This window comes from Trachurus japonicus, chromosome 19 (assembly GCF_045865225.1).
Source record: "Trachurus japonicus isolate A0001 chromosome 19, Traja_1.0".
In the NCBI taxonomy this organism is placed as follows: Eukaryota; Metazoa; Chordata; class Actinopteri; order Carangiformes; family Carangidae; genus Trachurus; species Trachurus japonicus.
In genome coordinates this window covers 999,004-1,026,755 of record NC_140925.1, presented here as the reverse complement: position 1 = coordinate 1,026,755, position 27,752 = coordinate 999,004, and the positions used below count along the sequence as shown (strand labels likewise).

Here is a 27,752-nt window from a genome sequence, read left to right as displayed (position 1 = left end):
CTAGTCTGAGCGTGTGTAACTGTATGTTTTTTATAATTCAACAAATCATGTCCAGTCCTCCTGCAATTATGTAAATGTACCTATTTTGTCATCTACCGGTCCTCTGCCTTTATGGACGTTTTATGTTAATTGTTGTATTGTTTGGGGACTATGGATGTAATTAGGCCATTAATCCACAAGTTTCTGAACGTCATCTATGGTCAAAACCAGAAGCCGGTTTTGCCGGTTTTGGTGGAATTGTATGTTTACGCTTCCATGGTTTTCAGTCGTTGTCATAAACGCATGGATCTATTAACGCTGGCTTTTAACACGGATATCAGTCTGTGTGATATCTACTGTTAAAAGCTGCTGTGATGATCCATGCGTTTTACAGATTTTCATTGGAAACCCCCCCCCAAAAAAACATGCATTTACCGCGACTACTGAAACCATGGAAACTAGGGGTGTAACGGTACACAAAAGTCACGGTTCGGTACGTACCTCGGTTCAGGGGTCACGGTTCGGTACGGTTTCGGTACAACAGACACTAATTGAATGTAAAACTAAAATCTGTCTTGTGTTATAAAAGTTAAAAGAAAAAAGAATACAAAATAAAACAAGTGCATTAGGAGTGTTATAATGCCATTCATTAATTCTAGAGGAAAAAAAACGTGCACTTGACAACTGGCAACTATTATTCGAATTATTAAATTATTATTATTAAAAAAACAAAACAATAAACTGAAATCAATGTTGGTTTACACAGTTAAATTAGACTAGCAGTATATGTTTCTGGTCCTGCCTGTGTTCATAAAACATATTAGGCAGCTACACGCACATCCCCCAAAAAACTGAAGACTAGGTGCTGGACCAAGAAAGACACAGGTAAGGAAAAAAGGAGACCGCACACTAGTTAAAAGCTCCCGTGACAGTTTAATGTCACTCACACGTTTCGGGCGTCAGCCCTTCATCAGACAAAATGTGTCTGATTATAATAGTGTGCGGTCTCCTTTTCTCCTCACCTGTCTGTGTTCATGTCAAGAGGCTTAAAAGCAGCAGATAAGTTGTTGCACACAACTTGTCTTTTTACTTGCACCAGTGATTGACATATCGGGTTGAACATGCGCTACGTGTTTGATACGTTTCTAGCGACTCACCGCGCATCCGTGAAACATCGCCGACGGACTTTGTCCGGTGGACCAGTCGCGAGCATGGATGTATTATGGTCGCGAGCCGCCGCCGCCGCCGTTTGTTTCATTGAGAAGCCACAGTGACATGAATGAAGCAGACAGCTCTCCTCCTCTAACTTCACTCTCTCATCACTTCTCTTCTTCGTCTGCTATGACGGCTGCAGGCAGCTTCGAGGCTCATTACCGCCACCTGGAGTCGAGTGAGGACTCGACTTTTTTTTTTTCTCAATATTCACTCAGACGTATTCGTCGTGTGACTGTGTGCACCGAACCGTGACCCCCGTACCGTGACGGCACGGGACGAATACATATACCGTTACACCCCTAAACGTAAACAGAAAATTCCACCGGAAGAGCAAAACCGGCAAAACAGGCTACGTTTTAGACGTTCGAAAAAAGGTGGATATGCACTGTCCCGTCTAAATGAACACATAAAATAAAGAGAACATGTTGAGCTGCAGTTCCTCTAGTGGCCACCAGAGGCTGCTGACTTCCTGCTAGCCGTGTGGCTACTTCCTGCTAGCCGTGTGGCTACTTCCTGCTAGCCGTGTGGCTACTTCCTGCTAGCCGTGTGGCTACCTGCTGCTCTTCATCTCCTCCAGCCCCAGCAGGTGGATGGTCAGTAATCCCGTCACGCGCTGGCTGCACCGCGGGGGGTCCGAGCCCACGTACAGCTGGAACGAACTCACGTCGCACGTCGTCTCCTGAGATCCCGTCAGCTGAGGGCCTTGTTGCCGCGGCAGCAGCTCAGGGGAGTCGCCATCACTAAGGTAACCTGACCAGAAAACAGACTTGATTTACGATCATCAACACTTTAAACAAAACTCTTAATGCACATCACACCTAAAACACACAACTCCCTACACAGTGGACAGATGTGAGGACAGATGTGAGGACAGATGTGAGGACAGATGTGTAGACAGATGTGTAGACAGATGTGAGGACAGATGTGTAGACAGATGTGTAGACAGATGTGTAGACAGATGTGTAGACAGATGTGTAGACAGATGTGTGGACAGATGTGTAGACAGATGTGTAGACAGATGTGAGGACAGATGTGAGGACAGATGTGTGGACAGATGTGTGGACAGATGTGTGGACAGATGTGTAGACAGATGTGTAGACAGATGTGTAGACAGATGTGAGGACAGATGTGAGGACAGATGTGTAGACAGATGTGTAGACAGATGTGAGGACAGATGTGTAGACAGATGTGTAGACAGATGTGTGGACAGATGTGAGGACAGATGTGTAGACAGATGTGTAGACAGATGTGAGGACAGATGTGTAGACAGATGTGTAGACAGATGTGTAGACAGATGTGTAGACAGATGTGTGGACAGATGTGAGGACAGATGTGTAGACAGATGTGTAGACAGATGTGAGGACAGATGTGTAGACAGATGTGTGGACAGATGTGTAGACAGATGTGTAGACAGATGTGTAGACAGATGTGTAGACAGATGTGTAGACAGATGTGTAGACAGATGTGTAGACAGATGTGAGGACAGATGTGTAGACAGATGTGTGGACAGATGTGTAGACAGATGTGAGGACAGATGTGTAGACAGATGTGTGGACAGATGTGTAGACAGATGTGTAGACAGATGTGTGGACAGATGTGTAGACAGATGTGTAGACAGATGTGTAGACAGATGTGTGGACAGATGTGTGGACAGATGTGTAGACAGATGTGTAGACAGATGTGTAGACAGATGTGTAGACAGATGTGTGGACAGATGTGTAGACAGATGTGTAGACAGATGTGTGGACAGATGTGTAGACAGATGTGTAGACAGATGTGTAGACAGATGTGTAGACAGATGTGAGGACAGATGTGAGGACAGATGTGAGGACAGATGTGTGGACAGATGTGAGGACAGATGTGTAGACAGATGTGAGGACAGATGTGTAGACAGATGTGTGGACAGATGTGTAGACAGATGTGTAGACAGATGTGTAGACAGATGTGTGGACAGATGTGTAGACAGATGTGAGGACAGATGTGTAGACAGATGTGAGGACAGATGTGTAGACAGATGTGAGGACAGATGTGTAGACAGATGTGTGGACAGATGTGTAGACAGATGTGTAGACAGATGTGTAGACAGATGTGTGGACAGATGTGTAGACAGATGTGTAGACAGATGTGTAGACAGATGTGAGGACAGATGTGTAGACAGATGTGTAGACAGATGTGAGGACAGATGTGAGGACAGATGTGTAGACAGATGTGTAGACAGATGTGAGGACAGATGTGTGGACAGATGTGTAGACAGATGTGTAGACAGATGTGTGGACAGATGTGTAGACAGATGTGAGGACAGATGTGTGGACAGATGTGTAGACAGATGTGTGGACAGATGTGTAGACAGATGTGAGGACAGATGTGTGGACAGATGTGTAGACAGATGTGTGGACAGATGTGTAGACAGATGTGTAGACAGATGTGTAGACAGATGTGAGGACAGATGTGAGGACAGATGTGTAGACAGATGTGAGGACAGATGTGAGGACAGATGTGTAGACAGATGTGTAGACAGATGTGTAGACAGATGTGAGGACAGATGTGTAGACAGATGTGTAGACAGATGTGTAGACAGATGTGAGGACAGATGTGAGGACAGATGTGTAGACAGATGTGTAGACAGATGTGAGGACAGATGTGAGGACAGATGTGAGGACAGATGTGAGGACAGATGTGTAGACAGATGTGTAGACAGATGTGTGGACAGATGTGTAGACAGATGTGAGGACAGATGTGTGGACAGATGTGTAGACAGATGTGTAGACAGATGTGTGGACAGATGTGTAGACAGATGTGTAGACAGATGTGTAGACAGATGTGAGGACAGATGTGTAGACAGATGTGTGGACAGATGTGTAGACAGATGTGTAGACAGATGTGTAGACAGATGTGAGGACAGATGTGTGGACAGATGTGAGGACAGATGTGTAGACAGATGTGTGGACAGATGTGTAGACAGATGTGTGGACAGATGTGAGGACAGATGTGTAGACAGATGTGAGGACAGATGTGTAGACAGATGTGAGGACAGATGTGAGGACAGATGTGTAGACAGATGTGAGGACAGATGTGTAGACAGATGTGTGGACAGATGTGTAGACAGATGTGTAGACAGATGTGTAGACAGATGTGTAGACAGATGTGTGGACAGATGTGTAGACAGATGTGTAGACAGATGTGTAGACAGATGTGAGGACAGATGTGAGGACAGATGTGTAGACAGATGTGTGGACAGATGTGTAGACAGATGTGTAGACAGATGTGAGGACAGATGTGTAGACAGATGTGTAGACAGATGTGTAGACAGATGTGTGGACAGATGTGTAGACAGATGTGAGGACAGATGTGTGGACAGATGTGTAGACAGATGTGTAGACAGATGTGAGGACAGATGTGTAGACAGATGTGAGGACAGATGTGTAGACAGATGTGTAGACAGATGTGAGGACAGATGTGTAGACAGATGTGTGGACAGATGTGTAGACAGATGTGTGGACAGATGTGTAGACAGATGTGAGGACAGATGTGTAGACAGATGTGTAGACAGATGTGAGGACAGATGTGTAGACAGATGTGTGGACAGATGTGTAGACAGATGTGTGGACAGATGTGTGGACAGATGTGTAGACAGATGTGTAGACAGATGTGTAGACAGATGTGAGGACAGATGTGTAGACAGATGTGTAGACAGATGTGTAGACAGATGTGAGGACAGATGTGTAGACAGATGTGTAGACAGATGTGTAGACAGATGTGAGGACAGATGTGTGGACAGATGTGTAGACAGATGTGTAGACAGATGTGTAGACAGATGTGAGGACAGATGTGTGGACAGATGTGTAGACAGATGTGTGGACAGATGTGTAGACAGATGTGTAGACAGATGTGTAGACAGATGTGTAGACAGATGTGTAGACAGATGTGAGGACAGATGTGTAGACAGATGTGTAGACAGATGTGTAGACAGATGTGTAGACAGATGTGTAGACAGATGTGAGGACAGATGTGTAGACAGATGTGTAGACAGATGTGAGGACAGATGTGAGGACAGATGTGTGGACAGATGTGTAGACAGATGTGTGGACAGATGTGTAGACAGATGTGAGGACAGATGTGAGGACAGATGTGTAGACAGATGTGTAGACAGATGTGAGGACAGATGTGTAGACAGATGTGAGGACAGATGTGAGGACAGATGTGAGGACAGATGTGAGGACAGATGTGTAGACAGATGTGAGGACAGATGTGAGGACAGATGTGAGGACAGATGTGTAGACAGATGTGAGGACAGATGTGTAGACAGATGTGAGGACAGATGTGTAGACAGATGTGAGGACAGATGTGAGGACAGATGTGTGGACAGATGTGTAGACAGATGTGTAGACAGATGTGTAGACAGATGTGAGGACAGATGTGTAGACAGATGTGTAGACAGATGTGTAGACAGATGTGTGGACAGATGTGTAGACAGATGTGTAGACAGATGTGAGGACAGATGTGAGGACAGATGTGTGGACAGATGTGTAGACAGATGTGAGGACAGATGTGAGGACAGATGTGTGGACAGATGTGTAGACAGATGTGTAGACAGATGTGTAGACAGATGTGAGGACAGATGTGAGGACAGATGTGAGGACAGATGTGTGGACAGATGTGTAGACAGATGTGTAGACAGATGTGTAGACAGATGTGAGGACAGATGTGAGGACAGATGTGTAGACAGATGTGTAGACAGATGTGAGGACAGATGTGAGGACAGATGTGTGGACAGATGTGTAGACAGATGTGTGGACAGATGTGTGGACAGATGTGTAGACAGATGTGTGGACAGATGTGTAGACAGATGTGAGGACAGATGTGTAGACAGATGTGTAGACAGATGTGTAGACAGATGTGTAGACAGATGTGTGGACAGATGTGTAGACAGATGTGAGGACAGATGTGAGGACAGATGTGTGGACAGATGTGTAGACAGATGTGTAGACAGATGTGTAGACAGATGTGAGGACAGATGTGAGGACAGATGTGAGGACAGATGTGTGGACAGATGTGTAGACAGATGTGTAGACAGATGTGTAGACAGATGTGAGGACAGATGTGTAGACAGATGTGAGGACAGATGTGTAGACAGATGTGTAGACAGATGTGAGGACAGATGTGAGGACAGATGTGTGGACAGATGTGTAGACAGATGTGTGGACAGATGTGTGGACAGATGTGTGGACAGATGTGTGGACAGATGTGAGGACAGATGTGTAGACAGATGTGTGGACAGATGTGAGGACAGATGTGTGGACAGATGTGAGGACAGACGTGTAGACAGATGTGAGGACAGATGTGTGGACAGATGTGTGGACAGATGTGAGGACAGATGTGAGGACAGATGTGTAGACAGATGTGTGGACAGATGTGTGGACAGATGTGAGGACAGACGTGTAGACAGATGTGAGGACAGATGTGTAGACAGATGTGAGGACAGATGTGTGGACAGATGTGTAGACAGATGTGTGGACAGATGTGAGGACAGATGTGTGGACAGATGTGTGGACAGATGTGTAGACAGATGTGTGGACAGATGTGTGGACAGATGTGTAGACAGATGTGTAGACAGATGTGTGGACAGATGTGTGGACAGATGTGTGGACAGATGTGTGGACAGATGTGTGGACAGATGTGTAGACAGATGTGTAGACAGATGTGTGGACAGATGTGTGGACAGATGTGTGGACAGATGTGAGGACAGATGTGTGGACAGATGTGTGGACAGATGTGTAGACAGATGTGAGGACAGATGTGTAGACAGATGTGAGGACAGATGTGTAGACAGATGTGAGGACAGATGTGTAGACAGATGTGTAGACAGATGTGAGGACAGATGTGTAGACAGATGTGAGGACAGATGTGTAGACAGATGTGTAGACAGATGTGAGGACAGATGTGTAGACAGATGTGTAGACAGATGTGTAGACAGATGTGAGGACAGATGTGAGGACAGATGTGTAGACAGATGTGAGGACAGATGTGTGGACAGATGTGAGGACAGATGTGAGGACAGATGTGAGGACAGATGTGAGGACAGATGTGTAGACAGATGTGTAGACAGATGTGAGGACAGATGTGAGGACAGATGTGAGGACAGATGTGTAGACAGATGTGAGGACAGATGTGAGGACAGATGTGTAGACAGATGTGAGGACAGATGTGAGGACAGATGTGTGGACAGATGTGAGGACAGATGTGAGGACAGATGTGTGGACAGATGTGAGGACAGATGTGAGGACAGATGTGTAGACAGATGTGTAGACAGATGTGAGGACAGATGTGTGGACAGATGTGTGGACAGATGTGTAGACAGATGTGTGGACAGATGTGTGGACAGATGTGTAGACAGATGTGTAGACAGATGTGTGGACAGATGTGTGGACAGATGTGTGGACAGATGTGTGGACAGATGTGTGGACAGATGTGTAGACAGATGTGTAGACAGATGTGTGGACAGATGTGTGGACAGATGTGTGGACAGATGTGAGGACAGATGTGTGGACAGATGTGTGGACAGATGTGTAGACAGATGTGAGGACAGATGTGTAGACAGATGTGAGGACAGATGTGTAGACAGATGTGAGGACAGATGTGTAGACAGATGTGTAGACAGATGTGAGGACAGATGTGTGGACAGATGTGAGGACAGATGTGTAGACAGATGTGTAGACAGATGTGAGGACAGATGTGTAGACAGATGTGTAGACAGATGTGTAGACAGATGTGAGGACAGATGTGTAGACAGATGTGAGGACAGATGTGAGGACAGATGTGTAGACAGATGTGAGGACAGATGTGTGGACAGATGTGAGGACAGATGTGAGGACAGATGTGAGGACAGATGTGTAGACAGATGTGTAGACAGATGTGAGGACAGATGTGAGGACAGATGTGAGGACAGATGTGAGGACAGATGTGTAGACAGATGTGAGGACAGATGTGTGGACAGATGTGAGGACAGATGTGAGGACAGATGTGTAGACAGATGTGAGGACAGATGTGTAGACAGATGTGAGGACAGATGTGTGGACAGATGTGAGGACAGATGTGAGGACAGATGTGTAGACAGATGTGAGGACAGATGTGTAGACAGATGTGTGGACAGATGTTTCACCTCCTTTGCTGCCGGAGCGTCCTCTAGACGATCTGCGTAGCGGCCGGGCGGGGGGGGCGGAGCTGTCCAGGTGATACCTGCTGATCACGTTCTGGTTGGACGCCGCCGCGTTGGTCGCCGCGCTCTTATTGGTCGCCTCGTCGCCGGCCCTGCTGCTGTCGTTGCCCTGGCGATGGAGGCGGGAGGACGAGCGCAGGCTGAGTTTGCGTCGCAGCTCTGGAAGTTTCTTCATCTTCATGGAAAGTTTCCTCACGGTCCCCGGAGACCGCAGCTTGTCCATCACGCTGCCGGAGGACACGCCCCCTTTCTTCTGGGAGGCGGGGCTAGAGTCTGAGGGGGGCGGGTCTGGGGAGGGGCGGGGTTGGAGGTTAGAGCTGCACGATTCAGGAAAAATTTAGATCTTTTTGCTTAGAATTGAGATCACGATATTTTGGCACGATTTTTTTTCACCGTAAACTGTGAACTCAACCGTCCCTCGGGTCCATCTGTTTGTTATGTGAACGCAGCCGGACCTCGATTGTGGATATATTATATTAAAGCAGAAGTAAGTGATATGTTTGTGTTAATCTAAGTCTTAAATAGTTGTATCTTCCGACAGCAATCACTTCTATAGAGTGTTTGGTCTGAAACACGGGTCTGTCAGTCCCTCTGCTCTGCTCTGAGCCCAGGAGAAAACTTTCCTTGTATCCTACAACCTTTATCCAATGAGGAGAGAGAACGGCATAAAGGGGCAGTCCTCTCTGTGTGTGCAGCCAAGGGACGCCGTGAATGTGGTGACGTAGGGACGAGGACTGTTATGGTGCGTTCAAGGCAACTCGTAACTCGTGTTTTTCCGACCTGTGAAGTCGTACCAGTTCGATCTGGTACGAGTTCACGGGTCAGAAGTTACGAGTGGCCGTTATAGTGACTTTCACAGGTAAAACAGGTCGGAGAAACACGAGTGGGTTGCCTGGAACGCTACAAAGTCGTAAGTTGTGACTTGAAGCTGTAATTTACGGTTTCAAAAGCCTGCCTGGAACGCAGCATTAGCCAAAACCACCGGATCGCTTACTTCTGCTTTAATTTTCTCAGCTCCAACTGCCTGGTCTTTCACTCTTTCGCAACCTTTGACAAGTTTTCTCGTCATTGCATGCCCAAACGTTGCCGACCTTTGACCTTTGAGAAAACTCGCCAAAATCGTTATTTTTTACAGATTTGATACAGACACAGCCTATATGTAGAATAGAGAAGCCCACAATATCAGATCTCAGATCAGAGATGAGATTGAGACACAACAAGCATGCAACCGGTGGGCAACGAAACGGCGAAGACGCGCGCAGTTTTTTTGAACCGTTAAAGCAGCAGTCAGGTGAATGTTTGTGTTAATCTAAGTCTTAAATAGTTGTATCTTCCGACAGCAATCACTTCTATAGAGTGTTTGGTCTGAAACACGGGTCTGTCAGTCACTCTGCTCTGCTCTGAGCCCAGGAGAAAACTTTCCTTGTATCCTACAACCTTTATCCAACTGGATAAAGGTTGTAGGATACAGGGAGGAGTTAGCGGGGACTGCTAACTCCATCTGCTGACAGGAAGTTAGACAAAACCACCGGATCGCTTACTGATAGCTTTAAAGTAAGGATTTTAAATGTTTAATCAAAGAGGAACTATGAAAGTCAGCTGCTTTTCCGCTATTTTACTAGCAGTCCCTGGCCATGTGCATTAGTTTACAATGAAGCCGTGAAAAATCAATATATGGAGTAGTGAAATAATTTTTTTGAAGTGCATCCACTTTATTGTTCCACATTGTTAGCCAAGATAATGTTTCTGAAATTCAGTTTACCGACTTTTCGGTCCCCAGCACTAGCGTTAGTGCCCAAAATAAGTGATTTGAGGGCATTCCCAAAAGAAATTTGCGCGTGCTATGCGCTCGATAGGACATTCATGTTCACTGTGTCCTCTCCAATTTTTGGGTTGCATGACGCCCCTGCGTGTGTGTGTTTGTCTATCTCGCCTCTGTTTAGATTACATAAACCCTACATAAACCTTGGTGTTCTGGGACCTACACATGGACAAATTAAGCACTGGGGATGCTGCGGAAACTCGTGGCTCGATGCAGCTTGTGAAATGTTTGCTGAAGCGGAAGCAGGAAGTAACGTCGCCATGGGACCTCAATTCGAAAAAAGTCTCCATACGAATGAGCGGGAGTCCAAGTTTTATTTCGTGATCCGATTGAATTGTGCCATGACAAAAAACTCTGTCCTCTACCTGTTTAAAACATCACGTTTCATGAAGAGAAACCAGCAGTTTGTTGTAAAACTATTGTAGAATAAAACTCCGAAGAGTCCGTAACCAGAAAGACTACAGGTGGCGTAGGTGACGTCACCATGGCGACCACATGGCGTCTTCCTTTCCCGTGTCAGTTGGTGACGTATTTTTAGTGGGACACAGATCTTCACACAAAATACATTCTTCTGTTGCCGTTTTACAACAAACTGCTGGTTTCTCTCATAGACTGTAAAAAGAATGGACGTAGCGTCCGTGACGTCCCCCAGTGGTTTTGGGGAGTCGTTTTTGTGACTCCAATATGGCGGCCTGAACAGCGCCATGTTGGATTGGCCGGCCGAGAACCCGCCCACTGGCCTCGAAGCAACTGTCCACGGAGCTGCTCGGACCTGTCACTCAACGTTTCCACGCCCTAATTGGCCAGAGTTTTAACCTAATAACAGTCAAACGGTAGAGTTAAAAAAAATTCCCCCCCCTCAGAGTGTGTGCGGGGGTAGAAACTATCGATTGAGACAAAAAAACGTTCTGACACCAGGCTTTTAACATGTTTACTGAGGATGTAAAGTCGGCGATTTTAACATGGGGGTCTATGGGGAATGCTGCTTTCTGACACCAGCCCCCAGAGGAAGAAGAGGGGATTGCAGTTTGTTGAACGCGGAAGTGAGCTTCACTTCTCAGACCGACAACTGCCCCCTTGGTTTCTCTTCATGAAACGTGGTGTTTTAAACAGGTAGAGGACAGATTTTTTTCTCATGACACAATTCAAACAGATCACGAAATAAATCTTGGACTCTCGTTCATTTGCATGGAGACTTTTTTCGAATTGAGGTCCCATGGGGCTGCTTCCGCTTCGGCTCTCTACTGGGACACCCCTACCCCTACATGTGAACGTGCAAAACGGAGGGGTAGGGGTAAGTGGTGGGGCCAAGGGGGGAAATGGGATTGGGCCTCACCCGTGAGCTCTGTTGTGATGTCATCATGGCGGTGGCTGATGCTGGGGTTGGCGGCGGCGCCCTCTGCTGGACACTCGCTGCTACGACCCTCCGGCTCCTCCCTCCTCCTCGCTGCTCCTCCTCCTCCTCCTCCTCCTCCTCCCTCCTCCCCCTCCTCCCTCCTCCTCCAGATCTCCTCCTCCTCCTGGCGGCGAGGCGCGGCGTCCTCCTCCTCGGGGATGGGGTTGTACCAGATGTTGTTGCTGCCGCCGCCGCCGCCGCCGCCGGCCTCCCGGGGGCCGCCGGCCTCCTCTGCAGCCTGGGACTTTCCTGAGGACAGAAGCCAGGCTCGGCTGCTGCGCTCCAGGCTCTGCAGGTAGGAGCGCTGGCCGCCCGACAGGGAGGCGCCGGGGAGGAGCTCGCTGCCGCCCGCGCCTCCTGCTGCTGGAGAGGAGGAGGAGGAGGAGGAGGAGGCGTCCTGCTGCACCGACGGGACAACGACTGGAACAACAACGCTCTGGTCCACCTGCACACAGAGGAGGAGGAGGCAGTAGTGTTGTGACGTTCACGAACAAACCGATTCTATTGAACGGCTCGTTAACATGAACGATGGGAACCGAGTCACAGCTGGGAACCGTTCTTTTTTTTTTTTAACATCTCTGTGTGTTCATAACAGTCAATTGAAGCTGCTCCATTGGCTACGTAAGTGGCGTGCAAACTCAGATATTAGTGGGATATCTAATTTTGTATTATTTTGTTCCAAATCTCACCCCATTATTTCCAAGATAAAATGAGTTCCCACCAGGCTGGCTTCTTAAAACTTAATAAATATTTTAAAAAATCAGTCATATGAGCCAGTTTTTTGAACGGCTCTTTGAAAGGAACGGCTCACCAAGATCCGGCTCCCCTCAAAGAGCCATAAATCCCATCTCTAGGAGGCAGCAAGTGAGGCCACGCCCCCATTCCGGTGAAAACAAACTGCTGGTTTTGACTGGCGGTAAATACAAATCCTGCTGTAGTCCGTCTTGATTTGGCCTATTGAATGTTAACCGGCCTGGAAACCTCCTGCAATAGACCGAATCTCCTTGTTGTTTACATTCTACTTCCTGGTAGAAAACCAGCTGTAATTTGAATGAGATCAATAGTAACGAACGAGAGTTTAGCTATATATCATATTTTTCACGCCCTATCACCGTTTAGACAAATCTGAAATGATTGAAGAAACATTACTATTTCTGTGTGTGTGTTTTGTGTTGCTATGTGTTGTATTTATTCAGTTTGGGGGAATCACAGTGTCTAGAAAGCATCAGTGGCTGCAGCTGACAGGGACAGCTAACGGTAGCTAAGCTAACGGTAGCTAAGCTAACAGCAGGACGTCAGCTGTTAAAACCCTCCCGTTGTGGGACACGACATGAAACTACTCCAGTTAGCTCAGTCATGTTGGAACTCAGATATCCGCTGGAGAAAATATTTGTTCATGGAGCGTTTATTGAGTCACTGAGTTATTAAAGTTAAACAGACAGCTAACCGTTAGCCCGGCTAATCTATGATAACCATGACTAATTACAAAAATGTGCACACATAAACAGTAATGTTTGTCCAATCATTGGTTTTATAAACTTTACAAACATCAGATTAGTCTAAACGGTGAAATAGTGACATGAAAAAGTAGATATATAGGGAAACTCTCGTCCGTCACTATTGTTCGAATGCTGGTTTTCTACCAGGAAGTAGTTGTAAACAACAAGGAGATTCGTCCTATAGCTAACGTTTGTCAGCCAGACAGCTATATCACCTCGTTTTACTGAAAAAAATAAAGATTTAGGGAATGTATGTCCATAAACCCTACCGGAGAATGAGCCCACTCAGCGGCGAGAGGTGCAGTATATAATGCTGAGTGAAACATCATCAACTGCCGCCGTAGTGCAGCGGTTAGAGCAGTTACCTCTAGTGCGGGCGGCCAGTGATCGAAACTTGTAACGTAACGGGCCTCGGAAAATTTCGGAATAACGTTAGCGGACCTTCAGAATAGCAGTCGCCCCCCCTGAAATGGTTTAGCACATGTGGACTAGCCATGCTAGCCATGCTGCTTGCCATTTTTGTCCATTCTTCATAAGGCCTGAAGCCATAAATTAAGCGTAGCGTTAGTTCTGGCAGGCCATGACGTCAAGCTCTTAATCAGCACAGCGTAACTGTCTTCACCTGTGCAGGTCAGCTGATGGCTCAGCTGACTCCCCGTGGCTGCTTCCTATTGGGGAACTGCATTCAGGGCGCGCTATTTAAACTGCTCTAGCCCGACGTCACCTCCCTTGCTGCTGCTGCTTCCTCTGCCGGCTTTTTTGCAAGACGGGCTCCCGCATGAGGGAAGGATCGCTGGTTGTGTTCGTGCTCGCCCTGCTGCTCCCGATGTCGTCGCCCCCGTCCACGATGCGGACCCGCGGCGGCTGGCGCGGTGTCGTGTCATGGGGCTTCAGCGAAGCTCTGGAACGGAGGACGCCGTCTGCGACGACGGGGGAGGGGGGCTCCTTCTCTCCGTCGGGGCTCTCACCTGGCAGGTGGGGGCGGCGTCACACACAGCTGTTCCATTGACCGACGACGGCTGATTCCGGGGCTGTGGAGTTTCTGTTTGCCAGCGATGCTGCCAAGCGGTCGGAGCGTCACACAAGGAACGGTTTGCTTTATTCTTAATTTGCGCTGGGTTTCAACCTCCATAGCGATAATACAGAATCATATTTGGCATTGAATTATTCACTGAGGCAGCTCCTTTTGCGGGTTTTGGGGGGTTCGTCTATTTCCTTTTAAATGGGCTACATTCCAACTTAAATAGCCTCCTGACATCTCTTGTTGCTAGAGGGTCAGGGATTTGCCGGCGTGGTCGTTTTGGGGGGTTTTCTTTGCTCCCTGTTTTCTTGTCCGTAACAACATCTATTGCACGTCTGTCCGTCCTGGGTGAGGGATCCCTCCTCTGTTGCTCACCCTGAGGTTTCTCCAATTTTTCCCTGTTAAAAGGGTTTTCTATGGAGTTTCTCCTCAGTGGATGTGAGGGTCAAAGGACAGAGGATGTTGTTACGATGCCATGTAAAGCCTTTGAGACAAACTGTTTGTAAAAACGGGCTATACAAATAAAATTGCCTTGCCTTACTGCGCCTGTCAATAGAGCCATTCTAGATGCACAAAAAGCCATGAGCCTCTCATTGTAAATAATTGATTTAATATTATTATTGTTATTATTATTATTAATAATGGTTATTATTGTAATTATTATTGTTAAGAGGTAGCGTGTGGCTTATTCCCTATTAAATTTTATAGGAAAAAATTAATTCCATCCTAGATAGCCTCCTGGCATCTCTTAGCAGAGGTTCCAGGATTTGCCGGTGTGGTTGTTTTGGGGGTTTCTTTGCTGCTGCGCTCCCTGCTTATGCCGTTCATGATGGCTCGTGAAGGGCAGGAAGGTGCTCTTCCTGCCTCAGGCTTTCCACGCAAGCGCGTGGAAGAGCAGGGGGTCCCAGAACAGTACCATACCGCCAAATTAAACTGTGCAAGTAAATATTATTTTGACATAGTGGTCCTGACAGAAATCTCTTCGTTTCCTGTCCCACTCTCTAAGGGGAGGAGGGAAAATCTGATGTTAGGTTCTTTTGGTTGTTCAACCAACAATATACCACACAACAACTCTTTGGCATTGTGGTTTTTTGTATTAGCGCCTATGGAACTTCAACTTTGTTTTCACTGGCAAGGGGGCGTGGCCTTCTACTGTCTTCTATTAGAGGAGGAGGAGGAGGAGGAGGAGGAGGAAAAGGAGGAGCAGGAGTTAAAGGAGGAGGAGCAAAGCCGCAGCTGCCCTGTACCTGTACCTTGTCCTGAGGCCTCGGCCCCGGTGCATCCTGGGATATTGGGGACGTGGGCGGAGCTACAGAGCCCTGTTTCGCCCACTGCTGTTTCTTAGCAACAGTGATGTGGTTCCGGGGCGGCGAGGGGGGGTCGGGGTCTGAGGACGTCTGGACAACATCTGCAGAGACACACACACACACAGACTTTAAAGGGACACACCAACATTTTTTTTTCGTGTCTTGCCTCACTCCCGAGTCCATGACCAGCAGATAGACACCATCCTTTCCACTGTGCGTGCAGTAACCATGGAGATAGAGCCGTATCGCCCGTAATTAGCTTAGCTCAAACACTGGAAGTGTATAGGTAGTGTTAGCCTGCCTCCACCTAAAGTCGCTAATTAGCTTAGCTCAAACACTGGAAGTGTATAGGTAGTGTTAGCCTGCCTCCTACCTAAAGTCGCTAATTAGCTTAGCTCAAACACTGGAAGTGTATAGGTAGTGTTAGCCTGCCTCCCACCTAAAGTCGCTAATTAGCTTAGCTCAAACACTGGAAGTGTATAGGTAGTGTTAGCCTGCCTCCCACCTAAAGTCGCTAATTAGCTTAGCTCAAACGCTGGAAGTGTATAGGTAGTGTTAGCCTGCTTCCACCTAAAGTCGCTAATTAGCTTAGCTCAAACGCTGGAAGTGTATAGGTAGTGTTAGCCTGCTTCCACCTAAAGTCGCTAATTAGCTTAGCTCAAACACTGGAAGTGTATAGGTAGTGTTAGCCTGCTTCCACCTAAAGTCGCTAATTAGCTTAGCTCAAACGCTGGAAGTGTATAGGTAGTGTTAGCCTGCTTCCACCTAAAGTCGCTAATTAGCTTAGCTCAAACGCTGGAAGTGTATAGATATAGCCTACAGTCTGTGATTACGCGTGCAAATTTTGTGGTGAGTGAATTAATAGCCACGAAGCTGAAACCTCACACTGAAGGAGAGTTCGTGAAAAACAGTTCCAGTCATCACATTAGGTGAGTCTAGAAATGCAGCAATCATGAGGCTTATAACACAGCAGTTATAGACTTTTTTTTTTTTTTTTTTTTTTTTTACATCCCTACAGTAGTTATGTGTTCCTAATAGTAGGCTATGGCCCTCGGAGGACTTTATAAAAATTGAAATGGCCCTTGATATGAAAAAGGTTCACCAGCCCTGGTCTACATGGAGGTTCACAGAGGAGCTTCATCAACTCTGATGTTATTGATCGTCTATAATCGATCAGCTGTAAACGTTCCACTGAGACGAGGAGGAACATTGAACAGCTGCACGGAGACACGTCACATGACCAACATCTGGATTCCTGCTACGGCTCGGTGTGTGTGTGTGTGTGTGTGTGTGTGTGTGTGTGTGAGATCCTCGTGACAACCAGTTCACAGAGAATCTGTCAGAGCTGCATGAATAAGTCCTATGTGTGTGTGTCTGTGTGTGTGTGTGTGTGTGTGTGTGTGTGTGTGTGTGTGTGAGACAGGGGGAGAGAGAATCCTGCTCTCTGATTGGCCGATGAAGTCGATCAAACTGTCAATCAGCTGTTTACTTCAGTCACTTGAACCTGTCAATCATCATCTCACTGTGACACAACCAGACAGGAAGTGACGCATTCCCGAGGTCGGCCTCCACTTCCTGTCATCTGAGTGTGTGTCTGTGTGTGTGTGTGTGTATAGGTGTGTGTGTGTGTGTGTGTGTGTGTGCTAATAATAGTCCATCTGTTTTTAATTTGAAGCCTGAGAAATGCTGATCAGTGAGAAAACAGGAGGGTAGCATGGTGGCGGTGTGTGCGTTTGTGTGTGTCTGTGTGTGTTCGGGGTGTGTGTGTGTGTGTGTGTGTGTGTGTGTCTGTGTTTGGGGTGTGTGTGTGTGTGTGAGGGGGGGGGGCTGGGGGGGGGGTAATGGGGTGAATAAACAGCTGTGTGCAGATGTCAATGACGGCTCTGTGTGTGTGAGACTAAACACACTGCTGTCTATTCACTATTCATTAGAGTCTTAAAAATACACAGACACACAAAGACTGCAGTCACACACACACACACACACACACACACACACACACACACACACACACACACACACACACACACACACACACAGACAAGGCTCTGTGTGTGTGTGTGTGTGTGTGTGTGTTGAACTGTGGACTCACTGAGGATCTGAAGTCTGAATAATGTTGGTGTGTGTTTGAGAAAACAACATCTTCACAGTCAGAGACAAAAACACACAAAAACACACAACCACACACACACACAACAACACAACAATAACACAACAACAACAACAACACACGTCCCCCTGTTACTGTAACTAGTTAACAGTTACAGTAAAGTTTTATGTCCAAAATCTAAAATCTGACTGAAGCATCACAGCAGAGATAAACAGGAAGTCACACACACACACACACACACACACACACACACACACACACACACACACACACACACACGGTCTAATGACAGGAAGTGGTCGGCTGACCCAGTTTGTCTGCAGGAAGTTGAACATTAACGTGTGTAGATGAGCTGATTCAGTTCTAGTCCAGAACCAGATTCACAAAACCTTCTTAAGAGAAAAAATCTTCTAAAGTGTCATTTCATTTCTTTTTCTTAACTTAAGTCATATTCTCCAAAAAAGTTCTTAAGTATTTTCTCAACTTTCTTCTTAAGAAATAACTTAAGAATAAATGATATTCTTGAAATCAAAGTTAAAGTTTTTTCTTAAAGCAGAAGTCAGGTGAATGTTTGTGTTAATCTAAGTCTTAAATAGTTGTATCTTCCGACAGCAATCACTTCTATAGAGTGTTTGGTCTGAAACACGGGTCTGTCAGTCACTCTGCTCTGCTCTGAGCCCAGGAGAAAACTTTCCTTGTATCCTACAACCTTTATCCAATGAGGAGAGAGAACGGCATAAAGGGGCAGTCCTCTCTGTGTGTGCAGCCAAGGGATGCGCCTGAATGTGGTGACGTAGGGACGAGGACCAATAGATCCATGACGAGGGCGGGGGCTGCTAACTCCATCTGCTGACAAGACGTTAGACAAAACCACCGGATCGCTGACTGCTGCTTTAATATTTTGAGTAGGCCTACATAAGTCATAATGTGACAGTGTAGTGCACTAAACGGCCAGAAAACTGAGTGTGGATCATTGGACTCTTTCCACCCTCAACGGCCGCCGTCGTCTTAGTGACATAGAGGAAGCACGTCGGTTGATTTGCACAGCAGCAGAGTTTGATTTGAGACGGTAGCTACTACTCTGTTGAAATCTAAACACTGCACAAGTAAGTCAGCACACTTCCTTCCAGCCCGGTCGCACTGCAGGAGGAACCGCAGCGCACACTGCAAAAACTCAACATCTTTCCAAGAATATTTGTCTTATTTCTTGTCAAAATGTCTCATTTCTAGTCCAAACTAATCTCTTTCCACTTAAAATAAGACTCATCACCTACAAATGAACTTGTTTTCAGATAATTTTCACTTGTTTCAAACAAATTTTCACTTGAAATAAGTAGAAAAATCTGCCAGTGAAAGCAAGTTTTTTGTGTTTGTAATAAGAAAGAAAAACTTGCTCCACTATCAGATTTTTCTACTTATTTCAAGTGAAAATCTGCTTGAAAAAAGTAAAAAGTGTCTAAAAACAAGCTGCTTTTAATGTGATGAGTCTTATTTTATGTAGAATGAGATTAGTTTTGACTAGAAATAAGACAAATATTCTTGGTAAGATTTTGAATTTTTGCAGCGCAGCGCTCTGGAGCGGAGGCAGTTTCAGATAGGACCACATGTCAACCGGTCTGCCTGGTCGCAGTGGAGCGGCTGCAGCGCTTCAGATCGGTTCAGTTCTATTTTTCGCGCGAGCGCCGAGAGCACCGAGAGCGTCGTCTGTCAAGCTACATAGACCAGATCAGACCAGATCAGACCAGACAGGAAGTCAGGCACAGAAAAGGCGAGAGAATCCGGTCAATTTTCAAAATAAAATAAATAAAATGATGATTAATTAAGTTGTTGCTCGTCCGTCTAGAGCCTAAATATTTGTCAGTTGCGTCTGCACACAAGACACACACACACACGCGCGTTTATAACGTAAACGCAGTGCGACCAAGGAGTTATAGTGAACTGTAAAGAAGTGCACTAGGAGAAGACACCACTGGTCTGGGATCTGGTCTGGGAGATCCTTGGAGGTCTGGTCTGACCTGGAGCTGCTGCCTCTGATCCAGCACAGTTCAGACAGACTGGGTCCTACCCAGACCAGGTCCCAGACCAGATCCCAGACCAGATCCCAGACCAGGTCCCAGACCAGATCCCAGACCAGGTCCCAGACCGTGAGTGGTTATAACAACGTGAAGGAAACATGGCGCTGCATGGCGACTGGCCACGCCCCCTTTTCATCTCCTCCTCCGGTCTGAACACGGACCTGATGAGTCCACCACTCACTGGACCGGGTCCGTGACATCACAGTGACATCACAGTGACATCACAGTGACATCACAGTGACATCACAGCCTCATGTTTCCTGAGCTCTTCACTTCTTCTTTCTCTCTGTTTCTCCAACAACACTTCAGCCTCACGGAGTCCTGAGTCCTGATCCACAACGGCCCGGCTCTAAAAATAACCACACCAATGTGCACACACACACACACACACTAAGACACACACGCTAACACACACACACACACACACACACACACTAACACACACACACACACACACACACACTAAGACACACACGCTAACACACACACACACCTCCAGTCTGGGTCCAGATGTAACGTGGTTCAGATAGTCAGTTATTCACCAAACAGTGGACAGAGGAAAACTCTCTGAGAGTCCAAGTCTGAGTCCAGGCCCTGGTCTAGTCCTAGTCCTGGTCCGGGTCTGGGTCTAGTCCTGGTCCGGGTCTAGTAGACGATACAGAGTCCCTCGCTGTAAACTCAACCGTTTTAAGAATTCTTTTATTCCAACTTCTATCAAATTTCTTAACGAGTCTGTGCAATAGTTCTTATAGTGCTGTTACCATGGTGAATTTATGAGGTGTAGCCTATGTATGTGTTATGTTATGGGATGTGTGCAATGCTGTTGGATTAATATGTCTGAGGTGTATTGTTCTTTCTGTGTTTTGTTTCTGTCATTGTGGCCATTAAGGTATTTATGGTGCAGCTACAGAGTCCAAGACAAATTTCCCTGAACGGGACAATAAAGTTTATCGTATCATATCGTAGTCCTAGTCCTGGTCCTGGTCTAGTCCTAGTCCAGGTCTAGTCCTAGTCCAGGTCTAGTCCTGGTCTGGGTCTGAGCAGCAGCAGCAGACTGAACAAAGCTTCCTCACCGCTCAGTTTGGGGTCGGTCTTCCTGCGGGATCTGTCTTTGCCTCTGAGTCTGGAGAAAGTTCTCTTCAGCAGCGGCTCGGCCATGCTGCTGCTGCTCCTCCTGCTCCTCCTCCTGCTCCTCCTGCTCCTCCTGCTCCTCCTGCTCCTCCTCCTGCTCCTCCTGGAGAGGAGAACCACAGTGACCCAGCAGCAGGAGAAGAGGAGTCAGTCAGCGCTGCGTCTCGGCCATGACTCGTCTCCGTCGCTCCGACTCTGACTCTGAGCTGCTCAACAGGAAATGAATTCCTCACATTCTTTCCCAAACTCCCCCCTCTCCTCCTCCTCCTCCTCCTCCTCTTCTCCCTCCTCCTCCCCTTCCCTCCTCCCACTCTCCTCCTCCTCCTCCACCGGGACAGGGACAGACTGACTCATGGGAAATGTAGTTCCTTCTCCAGGTTTCACTGCAAAAACTCAAAATCTTACCAAGAATATTTGTCTTATTTCTAGTCAAAATGTCTAATATCTAGTCAAAACTAAACTCTTTCCACTTAAAATAAGACTCATCACATTAAAAGCAGCTTGTTTTTAGACACTTTTTACTTCTTTCAAGCAGATTTTCACTTGAAATAAGTAGAAAAATCTGATAGTGGAGCAAGTTTCTCTTCCTTATTACAAGCACAAAGAACTTGCTTTCACTGGCAGATTTTTCTACTTATTTCAAGTGAAAATTAGTTTGAAACAAATGAAAATTATCTGAAAACAAGTTCATTTTTAGGTGATGAGTCTTATAGAGTTTAGTTTTGACTAGAAATGAGACATTTTGACAAGAAATAAGACAAATATTCTTGGAAAGATTTTGAGTTTTTGCAGGTTTCAGACCAGGACCAGGATCAGGATGTTCCTGTTGTTTCCTGTCTCCATGTGACTGTCACCTGTGTTTACTGGACTGTTCTGGTACTACAATCAGAACCAGAACCAGAAACAGAAGGTTCATTCAAAGGTCCCATATTATGAAAAACTGTTTTTTTCTGGTCTCTCTATATATAAACTGGTCCTCCCTGAGCCTACCAACTCCTAGAATGAGGAAAGCAGACGATTCCTGCATCGACTCTGCAGCCCAGCGACTGGTAAAACTGTTCCCAGTACGGCTGCAGTGCACAGCAAGAAACTCCTGAGCTAAGTTGATGAAATACAGACCAATTTTAAGTCATAAAGTGGTAATGCTTTTTGCCGTGTACAGTAACCATGTTGACTTAACAAAATATAATTTATTGTAGACTGATCGGTTCAGTGTGAAAACATTTATTTATTCACGTAACTGTGGTGATTTCAGTCCTTAGCCCAGAAGCAGCCCTGCTCACTTTTCATTCAAACAAACTAATGCCACTGCCACAGTTGTTAAATTTTATCAATGAGACCAACAATAATCTCCTAAAAACAGTTTAACCAGCCAGCGGTACTGAGGAGGACTGAGGAGTCCGGTCCTGTCCTCCCTGCTCCTGGTTTCCTGTGCTGTGATCCAGGATGAGCTTCAGCTGCAGTTTCTCCACCAGGTGGAGCCAGAGTCCAGGAAATAGTCTGATCCGGTCCAGACTGGAACCTCCGTCTGCATCGGTCAGGGTTTGAAGAGCAGACGGAGAACTGCCGGTTCACGTTTCTGCATCCACTCATTCATTCATTCATTCATTGTGTTTCATGTGTTTTCTGTTGATAAAAACATTGAGCAGCTCTCTGTGTCGTCTCTCTCTCTGCTTCCTTCATTAAGTCCATGATAAACTCCATCACATCCAGGCTTCAGGAGCTCTGCAAATGTTTTGACTAATCTTGTAAATTATTTTAACTAATCTTGAAAATTCAGTTGTTAATTGGATTTTTTAGGGCTGGTGACAGTATTTTCTCATTTACAGAGTGATAAAAACAGATATCCAAAATCCTCTCCGTAAAAACTTCTGACTCTAATATGTCAACAAAATAAAACTATTTACACAATGTAGGTATTTTGTTTTTTGTTTTTTTGTTTTTCCTTTTTTACTCTTATTCTGTCTTTCTTTTATTACTTTATTGTGCTTTTATGGCGATATGGATCCCCTTGGGTCTGAAATAAAGAAATTAATGAATGAATGAATTTGAAAAGTGGTTTTATCCATTTTTCAGATTTCGGTTCTGGAAATACAGTATGCAAATTAGCGCATATTTCATCAGATATTGCCTCATTTACATACTTAAACATAAAATTTGACAAAACTTGTAATACAAAAAGAATTTGTCTTAATGTGAGTGATAAACTTGGGAAGTTTCATGGTGAAATCTGTTATTTAAATGTTTTTTACCCTATTCACCTGTAGTGTCTCCCCTTAAATAAACAGACAAACTAACATAATAACTTGGTGTGTGCTTGTTGGGAGTGTTTTGTTTTCATTTTCTCCCTCATTTATCACTTCTTTTGGGTTTTTTTGTTGCTTTTTTGACACCTAAGGGGCAGAATGGACCTCTCACTTTCTTTGTGCTTGTTGCAAAGACAATAAAGACATTCAGTCTGTTCTATTCTATTCTAATAACAGTCGTCGTGCGTTGACATGGTGTCATCGTGGCGCTGCAGCTGTTTCCACGCTCTGTGGCGTCCTGACGGAGACCGAGACGACTGGAGGACGAGTCAGCAGATTAAAAACCAGAGGACGCGCCGGGTTTGGACATCTGGAGCCGCCAGTCAAACCTGAATTCATTAACCTCCTCTGTTAATTAATTAAAGACACGTCGGGTTCAATTAACAGCAATTAAAGGGCCGGAATCACTTTAATCGACCCTGATCATCAGCCGCTCTGCTGGTGGTCCTGCTGTCTGCCGCCTGTCAGACCAGACTGAGGGCAACACCGCCTGTCAGACCAGACTGAGGGTGAAGTGCCGCAATGGACAAAGTACAACAGTAGTTAGACAACACATAGACACATAGACAAACAATCAGACATTTCAAATCGCAAAACACAAATGAGACGAACATGAAATAAAAGACAAAAAAGAATAGTAACAAACTAAATAAAATTAAAATAAAGGTAAATAAATAGAATTAAATAAGTAAATATGAATAAGAGAAGTTATATAAAGTGGCAGACAAACTAAAATTCATGGGCTGGTAAACATTTCTTATTATTATCATCAAAATATTTCATAGACTCAAAATAAAGTTTCAGTTTAGTTTAGTTAAAACTGGTTGTTCTGGACGTCTTAGCTTTGTGTTTGTGAGATTTTCCTGCTTGTATTAATGTACAGTTTTGTTTTATTACATTTATTTAACACTGAGTTTTAAAAGAATAATTTCATCACTTTACATTGTGAAATAAAAGTGGAAGTGTCTGGTTGTTGACCATGGATCTATTATAAGATTCAATTATAATATAGAATAGAATAGAATAGTACTTTATTAATCCTTTGTGTCAAAGCAGCTCCAAATGAACAGATACAGATAAGATAATTAGGAGAATAAAATAACTTGGCTAGCAATAATATTAAGGATAATATTTTGTTAATAATCGATTCATATCTAATAATGTTATTCATATAACGGACTCATGTTGTTGACTTGAATTAAGTCTTACAGTATCTTGTTCAATGAAATATCTACAGTCTGATAATAAACCAAATTTTACACAATTTTACAGTTCATGCAGCACATAATGTACCACACAAACAACTTTTGTAGTCACCAACAAAATATTCTAGATCTAAACTGCCAGCAAAGCACAATATCTACATGATGGCAGATGTGTTACCATACATGCTCTAGTCCAGACAGATTCACATCCTGTACTGGTCCCATTGGAACTAATGGGTTAGATACAGTAGGACTCTATAGTCTATAGGCCCAAAAGCCTGAGCTATGGGTGACTCTTATCTTTACCATTAATTCAGAAGTGAGAAACATATTAGACTGTCTTAAGAAAACAGCTCACAAAGTTTGATTTTGAGGTCACCAATGTTGTCAGTATTAAAAAGGTAAAAGCCCAACTAAACCACCACTCAAAGACTATTAAAATGAATTTATTAAACTTTTCTTTTTTTATGTGCTACATAACCTACACAAATAGCCTGAACACGCAAACATCCAGATTCAACTTCTCATTCACTTCAATTAATGTTGTTTCCAAAAGGGGGAAACTGTCAAACCTGGCAACGCAGCTTGCAGGTTACCATAGCTCCGCTAACCAGAGTGACAGGGCACAACCATAGACTGTATAAAGAACAACATGGATTGATTTCTAATAAGAAGAACTAAACGGACAGACAGGCGGCGTGGTGAGGAATAGTGACGTTAAAGAGTCAGAGGAAGCAGCTATGAAAACCAACATGAAGACGCCAGAGAGGAACGAGCAGGTAAAGGCCAGGTGTTCCTAGCAAAAAACTAAAGATGGAGGCATACAGACACCTGACACAATATAACTCTGAAACTCTAACAGTTAGTAAGTAAGTGTATTAAATAGCTTGGTAGCTGCTTACATTAATTTACAGCTCCATGAGAGGCGTGAAGTCTTCTTTTTTCTTTCTTTTTATTTTTTCAAATGCAGGCGCCAGTCAGGCTCAGGCAATGAAATGGTTCAGTCCACTATAGGGGTGTCTGACATTTTACTATAAACATCTTCCAGGCATGACTATAAAAAATACTGTATATTGTAGTATTTATGATAACTAATGAGAAAGATAAATGTTTCAACCCCCCTATCTGTTATTTGTACCTCTTTTAGGGGGGTGGTAGTTGTAATTGGGATGGTCAAACCCCCCTGTAATTCGCACTATGGATGTAGGCCGAATTGGGCGGGAGACAAGGTGAGACACCTGGTGACGCAGTGTGGCTACAGTTAGCACACCTGGCTACAAGCAACCTGCGGAACTTCGGATGTGAAAAGTTTTTTGTTTTGTTTCTCTTTTTCCTCGACATGAAGAGTTTGACCTCTGAGAGTGAAACCAGGTGAGTCTCTGTATGTTAATAACATGTCGTCATAATGCTGATTATTATGGTGAAATCTAAAGGGTGTCCTCATCTAACATAGCTACTAATTAAGAAATGCTAATTAAATATTAATGAGGCTGCTGTTGCTCCAATCCAGATAATCTAATATAATAGAATTAAAAATTCAACCTCTATTCAAGTTATCAAATATTAGCCTACTCTTTAAACAATAGTCACTGTTTCAGTCATTTATTTAGCCAATATAGAGATTTAAATAGGCTATGTGGTGTTGTAATTGGATTATTTCCAATTACATTGTCCATTTAAGCTGCTGAACGTCTTTTTATTTAATCAGATGTGTAGGTACTTGTTTATATTTCACAGTAAATGAGAAGCAGAGCTCACATTTACTGACTCTTTGATATTATGTTTGTATATATACTGTATATATATGTTTCTGTGCAGTGATATCATGACAACTACAGTCTAACAACAATACTCTCTGATCACTAGAGACTTATTAGTTGCATTAATTTACACGGTGCAGCTGCAGTGTTTTTATCAGCTGTGACCTTCACCATCAGCTGTGTTGTAACTCTTTTATTTATAATAATAATAATATATATAATTTAATAGGCGGGTGTGTTACAGTGTGTGTTTATCAGACTCACGGTGACAAGTGTTCCTAATATTTTGTGCATCATATTTATAAGAGATAAATTTGACAGAATATTAGGAACAGAGTTAGTTTCTGTCCAGTGAGACGACTGACAGTCCAGTCTGTGGTCACTCCGCCTCAATGATAATAATTATAATGATGATAATAACAGTAATATTGTAATGTAATTAATTTAATTTGATTTAATTCATTGTCTTTGTTGAGTGTTAGTGTTGTTTGTCCCTGAACCAGTTCACAGTGTCTCCAGACTGTGGCTCAGTTAGATTAGATTAGATTACATCATCATAATGATAATGGCCCCAAATGTGTGGAATGCTTTATATTATTATTATATTTATATTCCCCCTCCACGTTAGAGCAGCTGAAACTCTGGAGCATTTTAAATAACTCTTAAAGACTCAGTCAGCTCTTCTCTCTGACACCCTGACCTCTTATTTTCATCTTTTAGTACTTTTAGCTTTTATTTGTTTTACCTTATCTTAGTAACTGTTACTCTTATTGCCCTATTTTACTATTTTACTGTTAAAGGGACAACCAGGAGTTTTGTTAAAGCGAAGTGTTTCCACACTACATTTATGAGCCTCCGCACCGTGAAATTCTTTGACCGGTGCAAGACAGACTCATGTTTTCATTCATCAAGAATTAAAGTCAGAGGTTGGAAGACGATCACATACCGTCGTAGTTCCCACCATAAACGGAGATTCATACGGCGGCGTTATTCTCATGACTCGCCACGAAACCGAAAGTAAAGAAACGCTGGTCGGCTCGCCCAGCATTTCCACCACCACTAATAATAACAAAATAACCATAGAGACAAAACCATAGATTTATCTAAAATGGACCATTAACAAGTGGTAACGGAGATTCATCCACATTAATATCAGACTTTTTTATAACCAAATAGAAACTCCTCGTTGTCCCTTTAAGCTGTGTTGATGCTTTATGTTGTTTTTATCTACAGTATATTGCTATAGCACTTGACTCTATGTATGTATGTTGTTGTGCAGCACTTTGGGCAACTAAGGTTGTTTTTAAATGTGCTATTATAAATACATTTTGAGTTGAGTTGAGTTGATAATAATCATAAGAATATGAATGTGGAAATTACAACAAACAAAGACTGAATGTGATTTTTACTTCTGTCAGAGAAAATCATGTAGAATTTTTTTTTTTTTACTAAATATTAAATATCTTTTTCTTTACTGGCAGCACTGGTCCTGGTCCTGGTCCTGGTCCTGGTCTCCTATGGTCCCGGTCTCTCTGTGAGTCTGAACCAAACACTCTGAAGCTTGAATCTTTATTTAGAACTGAACAGATTAATCCTGAACCAGGTTCATAAACAGAAGGAACGGCTTCTCTCTCTCTCTCTCTCTCTCTGTGAATTCAATTCAATTCCAACAGCTTTATTGGCATGAACAGAAATGTGTTGTTGCCAAAG

At 44.4% G+C, this 27,752-nt stretch overlaps 1 protein-coding gene across 1 annotated transcript in view; it reads right to left on the bottom strand.

Annotated features, from left to right (window-relative positions):
* The window catches only part of syde1 (synapse defective Rho GTPase homolog 1), a 31,381-nt gene extending 10,262 nt beyond the window's left edge, over positions 1-21,119 (bottom strand). The window contains exons 1-5 of the mRNA XM_085762162.1: positions 20,714-21,119; positions 15,396-15,556; positions 11,569-12,073; positions 8,354-8,698; positions 1,749-1,944 (exon numbers count right to left, since the gene is read on the bottom strand). Of these exons, the coding sequence (XP_085618288.1) occupies positions 1,749-1,944; positions 8,354-8,698; positions 11,569-12,073; positions 15,396-15,556; positions 20,714-20,798 (1,292 nt within the window). The 5' untranslated portion in view covers positions 20,799-21,119. The remainder of the gene's footprint in view (positions 1-1,748; positions 1,945-8,353; positions 8,699-11,568; positions 12,074-15,395; positions 15,557-20,713) is intronic.
* Between the last annotated feature and the right edge of the window lie 6,633 nt (positions 21,120-27,752).